At 50.3% G+C, this 20,768-nt stretch overlaps 1 protein-coding gene across 2 annotated transcripts; it reads right to left on the reverse strand.

The window, feature by feature from the left end:
- Window positions 1–4,244: 4,244 nt before the first annotated feature.
- On the reverse strand, window positions 4,245–19,906 carry LOC133141205 (hypermethylated in cancer 2 protein-like). 2 transcript variants are annotated; one of them, XM_061261657.1, is made up of 2 exons: window positions 19,821–19,906; window positions 4,245–6,070 (listed from the first exon to the last, which is right to left on the reverse strand). In XM_061261657.1, the coding sequence occupies exon 2, from the start codon at window positions 6,039–6,041 to the stop codon at window positions 4,341–4,343; it is 1,701 nt and encodes a 566-aa protein (XP_061117641.1). In that variant the 5' UTR covers window positions 6,042–6,070; window positions 19,821–19,906; the 3' UTR covers window positions 4,245–4,340. The 2 variants fall into 2 exon arrangements, with proteins under 2 accessions (XP_061117641.1, XP_061117642.1); XM_061261658.1 differs by having other exon boundaries at window positions 19,854–19,893.
- Window positions 19,907–20,768: the final 862 nt, after the last annotated feature.

Consider the following 20,768-nt stretch of genomic DNA (forward strand, 5'->3'; position numbering starts at 1 on the left):
GGCCAGATCTCGCTGCTCAGCACAGACATTTCTCCGTTCTTCAAGCAGCCGTTTAAACGCAATGCATCCTGGACTTCCCAATGCGGAGATGGAGGACAGGCAGAACAGGGAGAATCCAGAAATAAAAATCAATTCCAGACATCATTCCTGTCATCAGAAGGACCGCCATTTAAAAAATGGCTGAGAATTCATTGGTTGGTTTCTCTTTAAAGCGTAAGGTAAGGCCTGAAGTCAGATCTGTGACTCAGGCCCAGACGTTTGCTTTGGGTAGTAAAATAAAAGCAGAACTTTCTGGAGTTCTTTTTCTTTTCTTTCTTTTTTTTGTTGGGAAGGGATTTCTGAAAGAGTCCAGGATGCAAAAGCCTTAAACTGCAATCACAGGTTACATCTGATCATAGCTGCACCCCACAGACAAAGTTACACACAGAACACGATAATGTTAGGGAGTAAAGCTGAACATAAACAGTAACATAAGGAATGCCTTCACCAAAGACTTGGGTCCCTCCACACCACCACACGGGGACTAAGACACACTGGACACCTGTTTTTTAAGCAGAGTTTTTAAGACTTTGAGAGAATTTGGCTTATGATCATTTCACAGTATACAAGAGCAAACGCTGTATTTATTAACTGCGTTAGAAGTGTAATGACGAAAATAGCAGTGCATTGTGGGTAATCAAATGCAGTGCTATTCAAGCACAAAGCAAAAACATGAGATATGGTAACATGAGAAGTAAGTTGTCCAGTGTATCTACTAGGGATGTTAACAAATATATCTGGGCATTTGGTTAACCATTAACAAATGTCTGAATCAATCCCGCAGAAAGCGAAAACAGACAGAGAATAGTGAGGTAAAGTGGTGTATCGGCATATTTCTCCCTCTTAAATAGAGCGGCGAAAACTAGATCTAAGCAAAACTACGTAGCGTTGAGGTCTGGATTTAAAGTATGTTTTTCATGGTTTAAATACATAGCTATATACTGAATACGATGGAATTTAAAAAGTCACGGTCTGCTTTTTTAGATCGCAGAGATGCTAAAGCTCAGCCTCCCATAATGCTTTCCTTTCAAAGGGACGATATTTACACAATTGGACCATCCTAATGCCACCGATAGTGTGTCTGTATTCATTTAACATCCCGACTCGTGCGATTTAAAAAAAATCTGACTTAACTGGCATGATTCTCAACTTATAAACCTGATTACAAATAGGACACATTTGTGTAATCAGAGGCCTATCGATGTCGAGCACAATTGGGGGGAAAAACCTCAAGTGTGTTGGTACGTCCCGTGAGACTGACCATACCAGGATAGATAACATCATCTTTGTTGCGGTATTTGGTACACAAGTCTGACCTTATGCTCGTAATTACGAACATTAAAAAAAAAACACTGAAGAGGTACATAGTGATAATTTTGTGGATGATCTGGAGGCTTGTCATTTTGTGTTTGTAGAACAATTTAATGCTTAATTTGCTTATATGAAGTCGTTGTTGTCGCCGTTTAATGATGAAATCCAGAGCACTTAGCAGTGTACTGGAAAAGCAATTCTACAGCTACTGTTAATACGAACAGACAGTTACTGGATCAGCCGAATAAGGGCCTCTTTCAGGGGTGTGGTAGCTCCCCTCCCCCGTCCCCACATATTTACTGCTGGGACCTACTTAAGAGAGAGGGACTAATATCATGACTCTGGTGGCCTAAATCAAAGGTAGTGACATTATCTCAATGCTAATAACATTAATCTGTGGTCTTGAATAAAGCTAAAAGCGTTACTCTATGGTGGTCTAGCTTAAAGCTAAAAGCATTACTCTATGGCGGTCTAGCCAACCAGCGGCTGCAGTGGTCTAATTTTAATGGTAACAGCCTTATTCTGTGGTGGTCTAGCACAAAGCTAATATGATTACTCTATGGTGGTCTAGCTTAAAGCATCACGATGGCGGTCTAGCCAATAGCATGAATCTGGTGGTCTACAACAGAGCCAGAGCCAATGGTGCTCTAGCTGAAAGCCAAAAGCATTACTCTATGGTGGTCTAGATTAGATAAAATAACATTACTCTATGGTGGTCTAGAGCAGGGTGAATAGCATTACTCTATGGTGGTCTAGTTCAGATCTAATCGCATTACTCTATGGTGGTCTAGTTCAGATCTAATCGCATTACTCTATGGTGATCTAGTTCAGATCTAACAGCATTACTCTATGATGGTCTAGAGCAGGGCTAATCACATTGCTCTATGGTGGTCTAGTTCAGATCTAACAGCATTACTCTATGATGGTCTAGAGCAGGGCTAATCACATTGCTCTATGGTGGTCCAGTTCAGATCTAATGGCATTACTCTATGGTGGTCTAGTTTGGAATGTGCAGAGGGAACGTAGAAAAGCAGTTCTGCTCTCTGTGTCTTTTCTACTGGCCAGTCCACAATGCTACGGGAGTTTCCACATCATTCCAGTGATCCGGTAAACTCTATATTCATAGATGCACTGATCAGAAACATTTGAAGCAGGTCAACCGAATGCCAGATTTCCAACTGTTAATTACATCAGTTCCCTACTTTTCAATACAAGCTTTCAGAAGTCTGGACCAAAATAAATCGCTTATAATCATCTAATCTTTTTCTTCTTTTTTTTTGGTCTAAATTGAACAAAAAAAAAAAACAGGTAAATAAAGTGATGAGGACCCATGTAACAAAATAAACAAATAGAGGGAACATCGTAAACTTCCAAAGGACTAAAAGTTTACAGTTTTTCTGGCCCACCAATCAGCAGAAGTTTTATCGCAAACCACAGAGACATACATCGGTCATAAATACAGTCATTAGTCGAGATTCCAACACCATTTCAAAAAGAGTTCTTTACCTAAAATCATACAATTCACAATGTTTTATACAGGAAAAAAGGAAATTAAACAGAAAATAATTTAGTCACCTATATATTTATGGACATATCTTTTTAACTTTGGTTATGAACTTCTATAGCAAAGTTTTCGTTAGTCAGCTCCCTTCTCCCTGACATTCGTGAGCTCTTTGGAACACACTTCAGAAACACTACCATCTATTTGCTCCAGGCAAGGACATTACAGTACATCCTGAGCGCTCAGGACCCAAAAAGCTATCCTTTCTTTTGACAAGAAAACAATCATAAAAATGAAACTCTTAAAATCTAGCACTAAAAACCTCTGTGGAGAGCTGGGCTGAATAAAGCAGTTTTTAAAGTTACTGTACTCTACACACTTTGTACAATTAATTACATTTAGGAAACTTCACTAATCATCGTATTGTTCTTGAGAATAATTAAGAGGTAGCAATGTAGCAAGGCTATTCACATAGACTCGCGCTTTTTCTTTCTTTAAGTGAAGGGAGGAAAGCTATACAGACAAAAAAATAAAATAAAAAGTACCTTTAGGACTTTTAGCAAGTCCAGCCTAAAGCAGAAAGACCCCCCCCCCCCCCCCAAAACACAACCCCTTCACTATAGAAACAACCCCATACCTTCCAGTTTAAACATTCACATAAACATTACCAGTTTTTTTCAATAAAAGTACCTCTATGGTTTGTTTTGAAGGAAATACCCCTATTACCTATAAACGAACATACACCCCACCCCACCCCTGTTCCTGTGTGCGTTTTTTGGGTACTAAAATAAGCATGTGACCACAGTGAGGGTGTACACCACAGACGGGGCACCCCCCCTCCCGGTAATCGACAGCACCAATCGCCCGTGTACTGGACCTGCAGGTTTTCGGTTTGAAACATATTGCCTTTGAAAGTGTAGCATGGGTTTCCAGCATAAAAACGAGGATTCCTGGTCGGACACAGAAGAGATTTCCCTGGAATGCCCGTGGAGGGAATTGGAGAGCCGGAATTTGGGAGATGCAGCAGCGGCCGAAGCAAATACACCCAGGGTGAGGGGTACGAGCTCCAGAGCCGGTTCCTCAGACGCAGGGTGAGGGGTAAAGCAGGCTGGTTCCTCAGACGCAGGGTGAATGGTCGCAGGGTGAGGGTAAAGCTGACAGGCTCTGGGCTTTCCCTGCAGGCCGGACTGTTGCCACAGAGCTTTCCTCACCTGCCATGGACAACAGACCCACTGGAACACCTGCACAAAGTCACCTGTGTGTGTGTGTGTGGGGGTGTGTGTGCATGAGTGAGTGTGTGTGTCTGCTTGAGTGAGTGTGTGTGTGTGCGTGAGTGTGTGCGTGTGTGTGTGTGCGTGTGTGTGTGAGTGTGTGCGTGCGTGAGTGTGTGTGCGAGTGTTTGCAGAACAAGGGATCTTCAGTCTTTGGCTTATGACAGGGATGTGAGGGCGCGCAGGTGGCTGATGGGAGCTGGCGACGGGAGGCTGCTTTACGTGGGGGACGTGTGCATGCGCAGGTGGCTGATGAGGTTGCGCTGCTGGGTGAACTTGCCGCCGCAGAGCTGGCACTCGTAGGGCTTCTCGCCGGAGTGCACGCGCATGTGCTCGGTCAGCCGGTACTGGCGCGTGAAGCGCATGCCGCACTCCTCGCAGGCGAAGGGCTTCAGCCCCAGGTGGCTGCGCATGTGGCGGGTCATGGTGCCGCGCTGCGTGAACATCTTGCCGCAGATGTTGCAGGGGAAGGGCCGGGTCAGCCAGTGGCTCTTCTCGTGCTGCCGCAGGGTCGCCGGGTCCTTGTAGCTCTTGCTGCAGACCGAGCACTTGAACGGGCGGGGCTCCGCGCCGACGCCGAAGGCCGGCGTTGCGGCGGACAGATCCTCCGCCTCCTCCTCTTCCTCCTCCTTCACGTACGTGCCCTCCTCCTTGATGTAGAGCTCCTCCTCGGTGTGCGTCTCCACGTGGGCGTTGAGCTGCTCCGAGCTGGGGAAGCCCTTCCCGCAGGGGATGCACACGTACAGGTTGTCGCCGAAGGCCGGCTCGAAGCCCTCCTGCCGGTAGACGTAGTTGGCCCCGGCCCCTCCGCCCGCCCGGGCCCCGGCCCCGCCCTCCCCGTCGCTCTGCCCGCTCTCCTCGCTCTGCTCCTGCCCGTTCTCGCCCTCCTCTTCCTCCTTGCCCTGGAAGGAGAGGTCGGAGGTGAAGCTGCTGGCGCTCCCCGCCCCGCTGCTGCCCGATTGGCTGTCGCCGGGTTTGGGCCCGACGATGACGCCGTTGGGCACCGCCCTCTCCTCCCCCTTGGCCCCGCCCGCATCCTTCTTGGGCCACTCCTTCTTCCGGGCGACCTGGCGAGAGCTCTTGCGCGGGGGTCCGGCCTCCTCTGGCGGCGTCCGGGCCTTCTCCTCGCCGCCCGCCGCCACGTCCATGGGCTCCACTCCGTCCGGGTTGGGCGCGGGGTCGTCGAAAGAGGCACTGTTGGTGGCGGAGTGGGGCGAGCCCCGCGGCAGGCTGTTGGGGCTCACCTCCTCCGTGGCCGTGCTGTCGGACGGGCTCTTCTTGGAGAGGTCCAGGCCCAGCTCCTGATCCGCGGCGCTGCCCGAGCTCAGGTCCCCGCTGCTGCCGCTCTTCCCCGCCGCGCGGCGGAGGGGGGCGGAGCCGCCGGCGAACAGCTCGTCATCGGAGAGCTTGTCCTTCAGCGGGTCCTCCGCAGGCTTGCCGCCCTCGCAGTCGGACTCGGCGAAACGCTTCTGCCCCGCGGACGCGGCGCCGGAGACCCGCTGGGCTCGGAGGGGTCTCCCCGCGCCGGGCGTAGACTGCTTCGGCGGGACCACCCTCCCGTTGCGCTTGAGCTTCTTCCTGCACAGAGCCGCCAGGTCGTGCAGCTGCAGGTAGCTGGCCGCCGTCAGGAGGGCGGTGAAGTTCTGGTCGCTGGTTTGGTCGGAGGAGGGCAGCTTGCCCGTGTAGATGAAGTCCAGGATCTGGCGGAAGACGGACGGGTTGACCATCTCCGTGTCCAGGTTGATGAGGTTGTCGTGGAGCACCAGGGACTTGAAGTAGATGCTACTGGCCGCCAGGATGTTCTTGTGCGCCCGGAAGAGCGCGTTCTCCACCACGATGATCACGTCGCACAGGAAGCCTTTGGCCCGCTGCTGGTTCAGCTGCAGCAGCACTTGTTTGGCATGATTTGGCAGTTCCATCTCCACCTCGTGTTCCTACACCCATACACCTGCGAGAGAGGAGCACAGCGTTAAACCCAAAAACAACTCAGAACCCAGAGCCAGTCGCGCCGGGACCAGGCGGGCCTGGACGACAGCAGCTCATGAGCACAAACACACACAACATCGGCACGACGACACACTAAACTGTGAGACTCTCCTGTGAATCCTTGAGCCTTAGTCTGTCATGCTTTCCATCATTTCAGAACCTGATTTATTCCTGGGGGCCGTATTCTTTTTGGAAATGGTACAAACAGGCCGATTACCATCCCCCTTCATAAAGAATACATGACTGAAACGCAGCCTTAACTACACGTGTGTAAATAAAGTAGACGGCTTTTTAAATATGCATGGGCACCACTGGAGTACCACCCCTGCAGCCAAACAGGCCTGAACACCATGCTACTCCATGTTCACTGGGTGCATGGATACAGGCCTGAACACCATGCTACTCCATGTTCACTGGGTGCATGGATACAGGCCTGAACACCATGCTACTCCATGTTCACTGGGTGCATGGATACAGGCCTGAACACCATGCTACTCCATGTTCACTGGGTGCATGGATACAGGCCTGAACACCATGCTACTCCATGTTCACTGGGTGCATGGATACAGGCCTGAACACCATGCTACTCCATGTTCACTGGGTGCATGGATACAGGCCTGAACACCATGCTACTCCATGTTCACTGGGTGCATGGATACAGGCCTGAACACCATGCTACTCCATGTTCACTGGGTGCATGGATACAGGCCTGAACACCATGCTACTCCATGTTCACTGGGTGCATGGATACAGGCCTGAACACCATGCTACTCCATGTTCACTGGGTGCATGGATACAGGCCTGAACACCATGCTACTCCATGTTCACTGGGTGCATGGATACAGGCCTGAACACCATGCTACTCCATGTTCACTGGGTGCATGGATACAGGCCTGAACACCATGCTACTCCATGTTCACTGGGTGCATGGATACAGGCCACACTGGGCGCGTTCGTTAGCCATGTGACAGATACGGGCCTGAACAAATAAAACTGCAAAATCTGTTGCAAGCGTCGCCAGCCTAGTTTATGCCAGGGATCAGCGACTCAGTTCTCAAGGGCAGAGAACAGCTGATTTCCCACTCTCCCTTTACCTGGGAGTCAGGTGGGAGCGCAGTCTGGCCAATCAGTAACTGGGACTAATTATATGGGAGAAAAGAAAACGAGGGCTGGGATTGGATTGGAGGAGCAGAGCTGACCCCTGGTTTGGATGGTCTATGTTGCGGGAAAAAAAAGACAGTCCATGATAAGATGGAGCGTGTGCAGAAGCCTGGCGGTACAGCGCGCGCGCACGCACGCACGCACGCAGAGACCTCCAGCAGCCCACAGAGCCGCTGACCTCGCTAGCTGCTGCAGGGTAGCGCTGGGTCATTAGCGCTCCTCTCTCTCTGCTCCTCTCTCTCTGCTCCCCTCTCTCTGCTCCTCTCTCTGCTCCTCTCTCTCTGCTCCTCTCTCTCTGCTCCTCTCTCTCTGCTCCTCTCTCTCTGCTCCTCTCTCTCTGCTCCTCTCTCTCTGCTCCTCTCTCTCTGCTTCTCTCTCTCTGCTCCTCTCTCTCTGCTCCTCTCAGCGGTCTGCCCACCCCGGGCGCTGCATCACCCCACAGCGACAGCACACAGACCCCCGGGCCGCTCGCCTGTGGCAGAATAAACGCCTCCTCTCCTCTCCTCTCCTCTCCTCTCCTCTCCTCTCCTCTCCCCTCCTCTCCTCTCCTCTCCTCTCCCCTCCCCTCCCCTCCTCTCCTCTCCTCTCCTCTCCTCTCCTCTCCCCTCCTCTCCTCTCCTCTCCTCTCCCCTCCCCTCCCCTCCCCTCCCCGCTCTCCCACCCTGTAATTACACTGAGGCAACACTCAGCTGCTTCTCAAAGAGCCATAAAACCTGCAGCCCGCTCAGAAACAAAGCACACGTTTCTCCCTACCCCACAAGCCCCTACCCAATCTCCACACCCCCACCCCCTACCCACTACCCAATCTCCACACCCCCACCCTCTACCCCCTACCCAATCTCCACACTCCCACCCCCAAACACTGCAGCAAGAGTGTCAGGAAAATATTTATAAGACCAGTGAAAGATGTGCTCCTCCTCAGCAGATATAACACAGCTGCCTGACCGACACAGCTGCCTGACCGATACAGCTGCAGACACGGCCTGACGTTAGCGGGGCCTGACGTTAGCGGGGCCTGACGTTAGCGGGGCCTGACGTTAGCGGGGCCTGACGTTAGCGGGCCTGACGTTAGCGGGCCTGACGTTAGCGGGGCCTGACGTTAGCGGGCCTGACGTTAGCGGGCCTGACGTTAGCGGGCCTGACGTTAGCGGGGCCTGACGTTAGCGGGCCTGACGTTAGCGGGCCTGACGTTAGCGGGCCTGACGTTAGCGGGGCCTGACGTTAGCGGGGCCTGACGTTAGCGGGCCTGACGTTAGCGGGCCTGACGTTAGCGGGGCCTGACGTTAGCGGGGCCTGACGTTAGCGGGCCTGACGTTAGCGGGCCTGACGTTAGCGGGGCCTGACGTTAGCGGGGCCTGACGTTAGCGGGCCTGACGTTAGCGGGCCTGACGTTAGCGGGCCTGACGTTAGCGGGTGCCTACAGGGCGATGATGGGTAATGGCGTATCGCGTGAGCAGGCCGATCTGAACAATGCTGAATCCTGCTCTTCTGCAGGTGAAAGGGACGCAGAGGGTCAGAAATTAATCCGGGGGATTTCCTTTCACAACACCCCCACACACAAAGGTGAAACCGTAACTCTCTCACACGCTCGCTCGCTCTCTCTCACACACACACACACACACACACAGGGAGGTGAAACAGTAACACTCTCACACAGACACAGGCACGCACGCACACACACACACACACACACACAGGGAGGTGAAACAGTAACACTCTCACACAGACACAGGCACGCACGCACACACACACACACACACACACACACACACACACACACACACACACACACACACACAAAGGTGAAACAGTAACACTCTCACACAGACACAGACACACACACACACACACACAGACACACAGACACACAGACACACAGACACACACAGAAACACAGACACACACAGAAACAGAAACAGTAACTCACACACAGAAACACTAATCTCTCTCTGTGCCTTAGGCCTCCATTCGAGTCCCTGGATGTCACAGCCCTGACCACGCCCCCATTGTCTGTATTGGGGGGGGGGGGGCAGGATTAGGAGAAACCTGAGAGTGGGGAGGGAGGGGGGCTGAAAGCCCTGAAGCACCAGCAGCCCCTCCTGTGCCCACAGCCCCCCCCCCCCCCTCTCAGGAATTTCCCCCCCTCTGCTCCCACCCCGACCCGCCGGCTCCCGATATCAATTATCCGGCGGAACATCATCTGCAGATCACCAGCACCCCCGCTACACCGATCAATTACCATGATCAGCTTAGTGCAACCGGCCCGCGCACTGCCAACAAGACAAAATGGTGGCTTCTAGGAACGGGGCCCATCCATCTGCGTTAACTGCAGCCGGTTCAACCCATTCCAATTGCTGTTATAGATTTCTTACTACACTCCTGTATCCGTTCTCCTGTTACTTTACACCTTGCTGGGCAGCAGAGGATGGGCTCCCCCCTCTATTGCCAGGTTCCTCCCGACATGTCTTCCCATCTGGGAGCTTGTTCTCGCCACAGTGTTCTTCTCCCGCTGGGGAGTTGTGCGTTTGCCCCTCGGTTCCTCTGTAAGGAGTCTTTGCGACAGTATCTGTAAAACGCGATATACGCATAAAATTTAATTGACAATAACAAGCTGTGGCTCCCACCACTACTGCTGAACAGGGGGCAGGACCAGCTCCCACAGAAACCACTCAAATTACAGAAATCACACAAAAACTACATTTCCCATCAGCCTTCATAAGGCCTCCCATGCCAAACCAGCAGACAAACATACATTAACACCCCTTCCTGACAGGATGTTGCTTGCATAATGCAGAAACGCGCACACAAAGGAGTGCACACACTAACACGCACACTAACACGCACACAGGAGCGCACTACCGCACACACTAACACACATGTCTCTGTTAAACACTGTAAAAAGTCTGAACCATTAAATCCAGAACGAGATGATCAGGTCTGATAAGCGTGCTGCATTCCAGACAAGACTGTAGATTAGGGCACAAATATTTTCATCCTAAACACATGGAGGTACAAGATGGGAGACAGTGCCACCCATGCAGAGGAAAACCAACTATTCCGACCCATAGGACGCAACCTGCACCCACTGAACCAATCCGCTTCATTCTTATTACACAGTGTCCCCAACCTGCACCCACTGAACCAATCCGCTTCATTCTAATTACACAGTGTCCGCAACCTGCACCCACTGAACCAATCCGCTTCATTCTTATTACAGTGTCCGCAACCTGCACTCACTGAACCAATCCGCTTCATTCTTATTACACAGTGTCCACAACCTGCACCCACTGAACCAATCCGCTTCATTCTTATTACACAGTGTCCGCAACCTGCACCCACTGAACCAATCAGCTTCACTCTCACAGCAATGTCCCCAACCTGCACTCACTGCTCGACAGCAGGACTGCAAACCCGTTAAAGCAGAGAAAAGCCTGAATAAGAAGTGTGTCAAACATTACATTACATTTTTGGCATTTGGCAGACGCTCTTATCCAGAGCGACGTACAACAAAGTGCATACCCATAACCAGGGGCAAGTGCGCTGAAAGACCCTAGAGGGAAGTACAATCAAACATGCAGGGCTTGCCGGCTGGCTCACAACATAAATTTAAGAAAGTTTTGGATTCCAATCCTCATAGCACTGGTATCGTTAGCATTAGCAAGCAACCAGCCAAAGAGGTTCTTTTCTCCTGGTACTAGTACGTGTCCCGTGTAGATATTTACAGCAAAAAAACAAAAACAAACTAAATGTAATGACCCAGGAACATTTCTGACATTTTCTTCCCCTGAATAAAGGTATGTTTTCACTGACGTGCAGCACTGAGGAATGGGAAGGCCCGGAGCTATGAAATAAACATCCATACAGCAGGCAGCTCTCCGGGACACAGGGGAGTTCCCAGATCAATACAGTAAAGGAAAACCAGCATTTCAAAGGATCGGTTTTCCAATGCCTTTTTTAAAATGCACAAGGCCATCATTCTGATTGGCAACAGGCAAGTCCATCCCCCTGAACTGCAGAGACATTCAGATACAGAACCAGATCAAGGTTACTGAAGCAGCTAATGCCACGGGGCTCAGTTTATGAAGCAATGCCGCTAGTTTCACACTAGCATGTGACAAAGAAAACAGACTGAAGTTGAGAGATGTTTTAATGTGCAGATGGGGAAATGGTCCATGTGACATCCTAACATTACATTAGTTATTTAGCTGAAGCTTTTATCCAAAGCGACTTACAGTTGATTAGAGTTAATTTGCTCAAGGGCCCAATGGCTGTGTGGATCTTACTGTGGCTACACTGGGGCTCCTCAAACAGCACTGTGGGATTCGGCCTAGAGAACAGCCTCACATACAAATTTAAAACAGCTCAAGAACAACCAGTCAACTCAACACACACCTTATAAAAGCCTGAATCTGCTGGAGTTCAGCAGGCAGCAGGAGACTGATCCCCAAACCACCATGGAGCGGGTGACTCTGTGGACAGATATCGGCTGGGCCCCATGTGACCCCCACACAGAGCCCCACACCGCACAGAGCCCCACACCACACAGAGCCCCACACCACACCACACAGAGCCCAGAGGGGCACTGTGGGGAGAGGGGCACTGTGGGGAGAGGGGCACTGTGGGGAGAGGGGCACTGTGGGGAGAGGTGCACTGTGGGGAGAGGTGCACTGTGGGGAGAGGGGCACTGTGGGGAGAGGGGCACTGTGGGGAGAGGGGCACTGTGGGGAGAGGGGCACTGTGGGGAGAGGGGCACTGTGGGGAGAGGTGCACTGTGGGGAGAGGTGCACTGTGGGGAGAGGGGCACTGTGGGGAGAGGGGCACTGTGGGGAGAGGGGCACTGTGGGGAGAGGTGCACTGTGGGGAGAGGGGCACTGTGGGGAGAGGTGCACTGTGGGGAGAGTCTCCAGTCTGTCCTGCACAAACCTGCTGTGGTGTGAGGGAGGATCACAGAAACCATTCTGCTCCCTGAGACTCTGACAGTGGGAGGGGTACACTCTCACTCTCACACTCACTCACACTCACTCACACTCACTCCACTCACACTCACTCACACTCACACTCACACTCACACTCACACTCACACTCACACTCACACTCACACTCACACTCACACCACTCACACACTCACACACTCACACACTCACACACTCACACACTCACACACTCACACACTCACACACGTTATTGTGTTACTAGGACAATACAGCAGTACTTTGTGGAGGAGCCACATCGGCTTCCCTACGGCACAGTCTCTGGCTCCACACTGCACAACATGGCGGCGCTGGTAAACTTGAGTTCCAGGCTTCAAAACGCTCGTCATGAGCACATGCATAGACAGGTTAGATTTGGGTCAGGTTTTAGTAGCGGAGATAAGAGTGTCTGTCTGACCGAGGGGCACTGGTCACAGCAAGACACGGACCTGCTACTGATACCATCTCACATTCCAGCAACCCAGAGCCAGCGACCCAGAGCCAGCAACCCAGAGCCAGCACCCAGCACAGGAGCATCAACACACCCCTTACACTTCACACACAAACCCCCAACACACCCCTTACACCTCACACACGCACGCACGCACGCACGCACGCACAGCTGATAACAGGACAAAGTGATCAGCAATAAAGCACATTCCAGCAGTGTCACAGACCGCCAGGGTCTGAGAAAAGCGTGGCAAACTAATTTTCTCACACACACTCACACACTCACACACTCACACACTCACACACTCACACACTCACACACTCACACACTCACACACTCACACACTCACACCCCTGCTGGGTTACCCCACGCACTCGAGACTCCAGACCAGCCATCCAGGGTCAGCAGGAAATGCCACCGCGCCCCCCTCACCCTGCCCCCCCCCCCCCCCCGGTATTTTTAGCTGGGGGGGGGGGGGGGGGGGGAGAGAGGATCTACGGGGGCAAACCTGCTGGAGTATCCTGAGGTCACAGTGAGCACCACCCCCAGAAGAACAATTCCCCCCTGAAAAGGAAATTGATATTTTTTTTTTTTTTGCAGAACGGATCTGGAGCATGTGTGCGTGTGTGTGCATGTGCGCGTATGTGTATCCAGGGATAGCAAGGAGAGGTGTAACTGGTGGGACTATGATCTGGAGGTTGGGGGGGGGGGGGGTAAAGTCCATGGAGGGTCATGTGATGCAGCACGGGACGACCTCACAGGGCCGACTTGGAAAACAAGTCTGGGGAGAGACAGGGATCCTGTAAACAAGCCCACGCCCCTGCCAACCAGCACCACCACCAATCAGGACCACCCCCCGCCGCCCCCGTCAACCAGGACCACCCCCCGCCCCCCCCCCCCCCCCCCGTCAACCAGGACCACCCCCCGCCCCCCCCCCCCCCCCGTCAAACAGTCACTCACAGGAAATACGTCCCTTGGCAGCGTAGTAATGCTGAATAATGTCATAATGTGAGGCTCCGGGAATCATGGCCCAAACCCTGCAGCCCAAAGAGGCCCAAATGAAACCTCCATGAGCACAGCACATACAAGCACAGAGCCACAGAGGACACTCGCACACTCGCACACTCGCACACTCGCACACTCGCACACTCGCACACTCGCACACTCACACACTCACACAGTAAGAGCTGCAGTCGTGTGTGGAGCGGAAGTGCGGGAGTGGCTGTCAGAGGCGGAGCCCCCCCCCCCCCTCCCTCCCCCACTCAAGGGCCCCTCAGAGAATTACCCATCTCATGCCTAAAACTCATCTCGTCCTCATTCATCTTCATAAACATGGCCCTGTTCAGCTCTGCAGAGTGCCACCCAAACCCCCTCCCTCCCTCCCTCCCTCCCTCCCCTGCGCTCGCTCAGCTAATTAACCCTTCTGTTCCAGAGACGCCAGCTTCAAGGATAATGAAGGCAGAAACGGGCTGATGACTCGGTACAACGCAGCGCTCTCAAACAGGAAATGAGGGGGTCTTGTGATGGCTGACGAACCTTCAGGAGAAATGGGGAGCTTTCTGACACACCCCTGAACAACACACAACCCCTGCACAACACACAACCCCTGAACAACACACAACCCCTGAACAACACACAACCCCTGAACAACACACAACCCCTGAACAACACACAACCCCTGCACAACACACAACCCCTGCACAACACACAACCCCTGCACAACACACAACCCCTGAACAACACACAACCCCTGCACAACACACAACCCCTGAACAACACACAACCCCTGAACAACACACAACCCCTGCACAACACACAACCCCTGCACAACACACAACCCCTGCACAACACACAACCCCTGAACAACACACAACCCCTGCACAACACACAACCCCTGAACAACACACAACCCCTGAACAACACACAACCCCTGAACAACACACAACCCCTGAACAACACCGCGACCAGCACAACACCCCGTCAGCAGTGGGAACGCGGTTCTCCCGGAAAGCAAATGATCAACAGCACTGAAAAAATGGCTCTTTGAAAAAAAAAAATGCAAGGGTACAAGACTGCATAACAGTTTTAGAAGTTACCAGCCCCGAAGAACACTACATTATGCATCATCCAATCACAGAGCTCAATTTGAAATTTTACACCATTTTGTAACAGGAAGGTTAGACCAGACAAGGGTGCTACCTGTAATTCTTTGATTCCACAGGCTCTGGCCCACACTATCACCATAGTAACAGGCTCTGGCCCACACGATCACCATAGTAACAAGTGCTGAGACTCCTGGGTACTGTAGTATTTTAAATGATGAACTAACAAAAAAAAAAAACATGATTTTTCCTAAACGAAGTAGAAACGAAGTAGAAACCCAGGGCCATGCTGTCAGTCCATCATGTTTCATAGCCGAGGAGACTCCAGAGACCCCAGAGACTCGGTCGGGTAGCGTCTCCGCTCTACAACCTGGAGTCTCTACATCAAAAAAACATCTGGAGCCCTCGGCCCCACCCACCCCCCCCTCCTCTGCTCTAATCCGGGGTTCCCCAGGGGGTCCATGGCCGCAACTGATATGAAGTGGCAATATAGATTTGGGGGAATTTCTCAGATAAACCCTTTTTTTGTAAATACAACCCCCTTTAAACTTTTGATGGGGGTCCCCTGGATTCCCTCGAGCCTGTACACTCACACACTCACACACTCACACACTCACACACTCACACACTCACACACTCACACACTCACACACTCACACACTCACACACTCACACACTCACACACCTACTGCTCTCCCAGCTCTCCAGGGACTTCACCAGTAATCCACCTGAGCTGAGCTGCGGTCTTTACCTTCCAGTCCTCAACAAGGACACTGGCGATTGGTTGCTGTCCTCACGGGTTTAAAGGACACAGGTGATTGGCTGAGGGAGCCCTGCCCTCGGGGCAGTTAATGAATAGGCTCAGGAACGTGACAGTGGAAATCTGACCCCAGGCCTGCACTCCGGGTAACGCTCTATGAACACAGGACCTGGGGTTCCTGAGAACTGGATGTAAGTGCAGGGTAGGTTCTGTTCCCGACAACCTCAGAACCCGGCCTGTACCCTGGGAACTGTGTTCTGTGTAAACCCGGTTGGGTGAAGAAAACACAGGGAAGGGGGTCCCTGGATCCAGCCAATCAGCCGCTTCCCCAAAAACACCTGCGTTTGACCTGGGGACCGGCAAGAAAGGGGCTGACCCAAAACCCCCAAACCCCCCTAACCCCAACCCTCACCGCACTCCAGAGCCGAGAGCTGGTTACACACTGCCATTAAACGCTGGCACGGTGGGATCAACTCTGCCAAACAGACTCACAGGATGCTGTACGATCACGTGAAGTGACCTCAGCTCAGGAGCATGTGGAAGTGTCCCTGAGCTGGACCCCCACCTGCTCCTGCATGGCAGCCTATCCCCGCTGGTGTGTGTGTGTGTGTGTGTGTGTGTGTGTGTGTGTGTGTGTGTGTGTGTGTGTGTGTGTGTGTGTGTGTGTGTGTGTGTGTGTGTGTGTGTGTGTGTGTGTGTGAGTGAGTGAGTGAGTGAGTGAGTGAGTGAGTGAGTGAGTGAGTGAGTGTGTGTGTGTGTGTGTGAGTGTGTAAGTTTGAATGGGTGAATTAGAGGCATCAATTGTAAAGTGCTCTGAATAAAAGCGCTATATAAATGCACCATTGACCATGCAGATATCATAAACACCAAGCAAGGCCAGCCCTGCGATGGCCAGGCGGCCTGTCCAGGGTGTATTCCTGCCTTTAGCCCAATGTATGCTGGGATAGGCTACAGCCCCCCTGCGACCCTGTTCAGGATAAGCGGGTTAGGAGAATGAATTAATGAATATCATGAACACAGTCAATATGCTGCTCTCCCCAGATAAGTCTGCCCTACAGTACAGTACAGTACAGTACAGTACAGAATCTGCTGCAGAATCAAACTCCAGCTTTTTCACACAAACTGAAAGTGGACATCCCAATCCCTGCTGGCCAAACGCGCTGAGAATTTCGCAGTGACATCACAGCAGAGATTGCCTGCAATTGGTCAGAATACAACATCACATGGGTGGCTGTGAAGGCCAGGCCCCATCATGGGCTGGGCGGAGCTTCTGCAGCACTGAAACCCAACGCTCTCCAGACGGCTCGGTCAGGACAAGCTTCACTTCGTCAAAAGTAGAAATGAAAGCATTCATACCAAATGCCACAAACAGATCACAGCAAAAAAAAAAAAAAAAAAAGCGAAAGAAACCACAACCTGCAAGCTTCACAGAACCAGGAACAGTTATGAAACCAGGCACTCAACGACCAATGGATTTATTATTCTAGATAAACTATGAGCAGGATCAGGCCGGCTGTCGTCCGGATCAGCCATTGGCCGGGTCTCTGCTCTACAGGACACTACCTGCAGACTGGCAGACCCGGCTGGACCCAACAGCCCTTCAGCAGCCAGGCCTTACACAAGGCCACGTGCTCCAGACTTAATCAATCAATTACGTCATGAAGCACATTAGTTCTGAAACACACCAAACACCACAGCCCCCAGGCCTGCCCAACTCGCCCCCCACCGCTGAACAGAGGAAGGCTCACTACAGAGACCACTTCCACTCTATAAAAACCAGCTAGAGGTCGAGACGACCACACACTACCAACTGCACCCAAACCCACCACACACACTACCAACTGCACCCAAACCCACCACACACACACACACACACACACTACCAACTGCACCCAAACCCACCACACACACTACCAACTGCACCCAAACCCACCACACACACACACACACACACACACACACACACCACACACACACTACCAACTGCACTCAGCACTGCTGGGGGAGGGCGGGGCTAAGCACAGGACTCTTGGTGGTCGGTTTTACAGCCCAATTTCACTGAATTTTTACATTTCAATGCACACACATACACAACCACACACACACACACACACACACACACACACACACACACACACACACACACAACCCCACACACACAGCTCACACACACACTGCACACACTCACACATATCTCCAACACACTTCCAAAATAGAACTTTTCCAAATAACTTTGTGCCACACAAACCTTGGTATCATGTTTACACTCTTAAATCTATATGCTGCATTGCTTGCATATACTCTAGTGGTTGCATACATTTTTTATCAAAGAGTGTAAACATGATACCAAGGTTCGTGTGGCACAAAGTTCTTCGGAAAAGTTAGATTTTGGAAGTGTATTGGAGATGTGTGTGTGTGTGCAGTGGTTGCATACATTTTCTATCAAAGAAACCCCCACTCATTTAACCAGCTACCTGCATCTTTCACTTGAACAAACACTTCTAATCTGTAAACTGATTTCAAAGAGCAGACGGCATTCTCTCAAGGTACCAGGGACCAGGCCGGGGAAAAACAACACATAAACGGCACTAAAGGCTGTATGGTACACACGGTGCTTCTTTGGGCAGTAGAACATAAAAATAAATACAATACAAATAGCAAAGATTATAGGGACACCTATTAATTGGGGGGGGGGGGGGGGTTAGGGTACACTCAACAAAGCTTACCCAAGACTGGATTTTAAAAGATACAAACTGAGAAACTTTGTCTTGGAAAAAACAAAACAAAATACTTTGAGGTCAAGCCATTCATTGTCAGGCAGTGTAAGAGGAAGCATTGCTCCAAATCTGAGCAAACCTTCCCTACGTGTCAAATTATAGGTATTCACGGTCGACTACACTACCCTCGATACTTCAGCAATAATGCTACAGTTTTTTTTTTTCTTTTTACCAATGCAATTATAGTATTTGTGCCAGCGACAACCGTCCACAAAACAAATCTTCTTCGGTCAAACAAACGTCAGTGAACAGCACAGCAATCAATGAAGGTACTACATTAAGAGGTAAATGAAAGAAATGTTCACGTTGCTTGCGTAGAATGTATACAGTAAGAGATTCAAACACGACAGTCTGTTTCATTCAAGATGAATGTCCACGTCTTTACAGCTACTGTGGCTACTGTTGACATACACTCGCAACAAACTGGATACGATGCTACAATAGTCACTGTAAACACGAAGATCGACAGAATTCGAAACACTTGTGCCCGCAAGCGTAGCATACGTATAAGAAATAGAGTTTTTGAAAAATATAGGCTCTCAATTTTCGTACACGCACTCTCCTTTGTGGTAAACAAATGAACCATTTCCCTAGCTAACTTGCATGGTGTCCCAAAGGAACAAATCGATTGAGATTACACAGGAATTCTGCAATTTTGCAGTTAACGATGTAAACTGCATGAATTCATACACAATGACCAATACCATTGACACCCCATTTAAAACCCGTCTAATCTTTTCATCTCGGAATAAGCCACACATCACCTAATTTTACTTTACCTGATACAAAGATTCGCGTCCACATGGCGAAAATTTAAATTAAATTATCCAATTTGAACTTCCGACCAGAATAGTGTCGATAGCCGTTTTCATCCGATGGTGAAAATTGAAACCATCTCGGTGCCAAGTGTCGAGTGTAGCGCAATTGAAATCGGAAATCAATGTAAACCAAGTTTGGAATAAATACAAACAAATTCAAGGACATAAAAAAACACCCCCTGTCCAATCGTAAACAATGAGGAGAAACAGATGCTTTCTTTGTCGTAATTGCGTTTACCAGTTCGCTAATTCAATCACAAATTACTTCCTTATGGCAACTGAATTACCTGCTGGAATTGTATTTTTTTTAAATAAACAAAAGTGCCAAAGCAAAACCTTAAAAACAATGGCATTACATAGGACAAAAAAAAAAACAACGGTCTCCCGTTGAGGTCCGTATTGCTGGCGTTTGCAACGCAGGTTTGACCAGACAAAACGAGGCGCTCACATCTTGCCAAGCTGGTATCTGTGGTCTGGAGTAGGCACTCCATAGGCACTACATACACTGCTCTGGCGAAGCCCCCTTTTTGTTGGCACGCGATAGCAGGCTATTTTGAACGAACCAAAGCATTTTTAGGAAAGTCAAGCGCAATCCGGCCGAAAACCGACCCCCCAACTGTTAGAGCAAACTTTCGCACGAACAAAAAAAATAATATAAATGATATTTTGATACCTTATTACATCGGTAGGAGCGTTCTCGGCTTACCACTCTCTCTCATCTCACAGCCTTCCGAGCGCCATCTTGCAAGCTTGTGACGTTGAGATCTCACCTCTGACCCAAATTTGAATAGAATCCAACCGAAAAGGGGTAAGGGGAGAAAAACACGAACCCCCTTCTTCCTTCATGTGTTTTATGGCGATTTGAAAACACCAGTCTCCACCAATAATGTAACACAGATGTGGCGCACAAGAAGAGTAGGCCCATCGTTCGCCACTGTACACGAAGTGTCAATAAGCCGTAGAACTGCCCAGAGCACAATATACATTAAAAATCAATCTATAAATAGTATTCAATTCATTGGACATAATTTAATTGGACAATTTAACTGAGTACTAACGCTATAATGCTGACATCGAAATACGCGACATTACTTAAGTAGGCCTATTAACTAGGCTTTTCGTTAAAGACGGCTTATGTTAGCCTGAGATGCAGTTTTACAAATTGGCCTAGTTGTATTGTGAAAGAACATTTTGCGTTTTCTCAGTTTTAATGTGAACATTGATATCGCTGTTAGACAGACTATATTTAATTTAGTTATTAAATGGTAGGGCTGTTGAACCTGAATGAGCGTTACGATATGTTGAGTTACGAACGTCACCAAGCGTGATGTGAATATCATAACTCTTAAAATGATTAATAAATAGTCCCGTGTCAATTATAACACAATCGTTATACAGGGACTGGTCCCAACCCATATCCGCCTAAATAATTGTGGCCTTTTCTAACTCGAATTGGATTGACTACCACTGCTTTACATTACGTTAGTAATTAAAATGACGTTAGTTTAATAATATGCGTATAGGCACATTTCTCATTCTGTGGTAACGCATATTCTGTTGTCGCTGTAAGACTTCTGTACCAGATGTGCTAGGCGGAAGTGAGGTCAGAATACAGCTTCCC

The sequence above is a fragment of the Conger conger genome, chromosome 11 (genome assembly GCF_963514075.1).
Source record: "Conger conger chromosome 11, fConCon1.1, whole genome shotgun sequence".
Taxonomy (NCBI): Eukaryota; Metazoa; Chordata; class Actinopteri; order Anguilliformes; family Congridae; genus Conger; species Conger conger.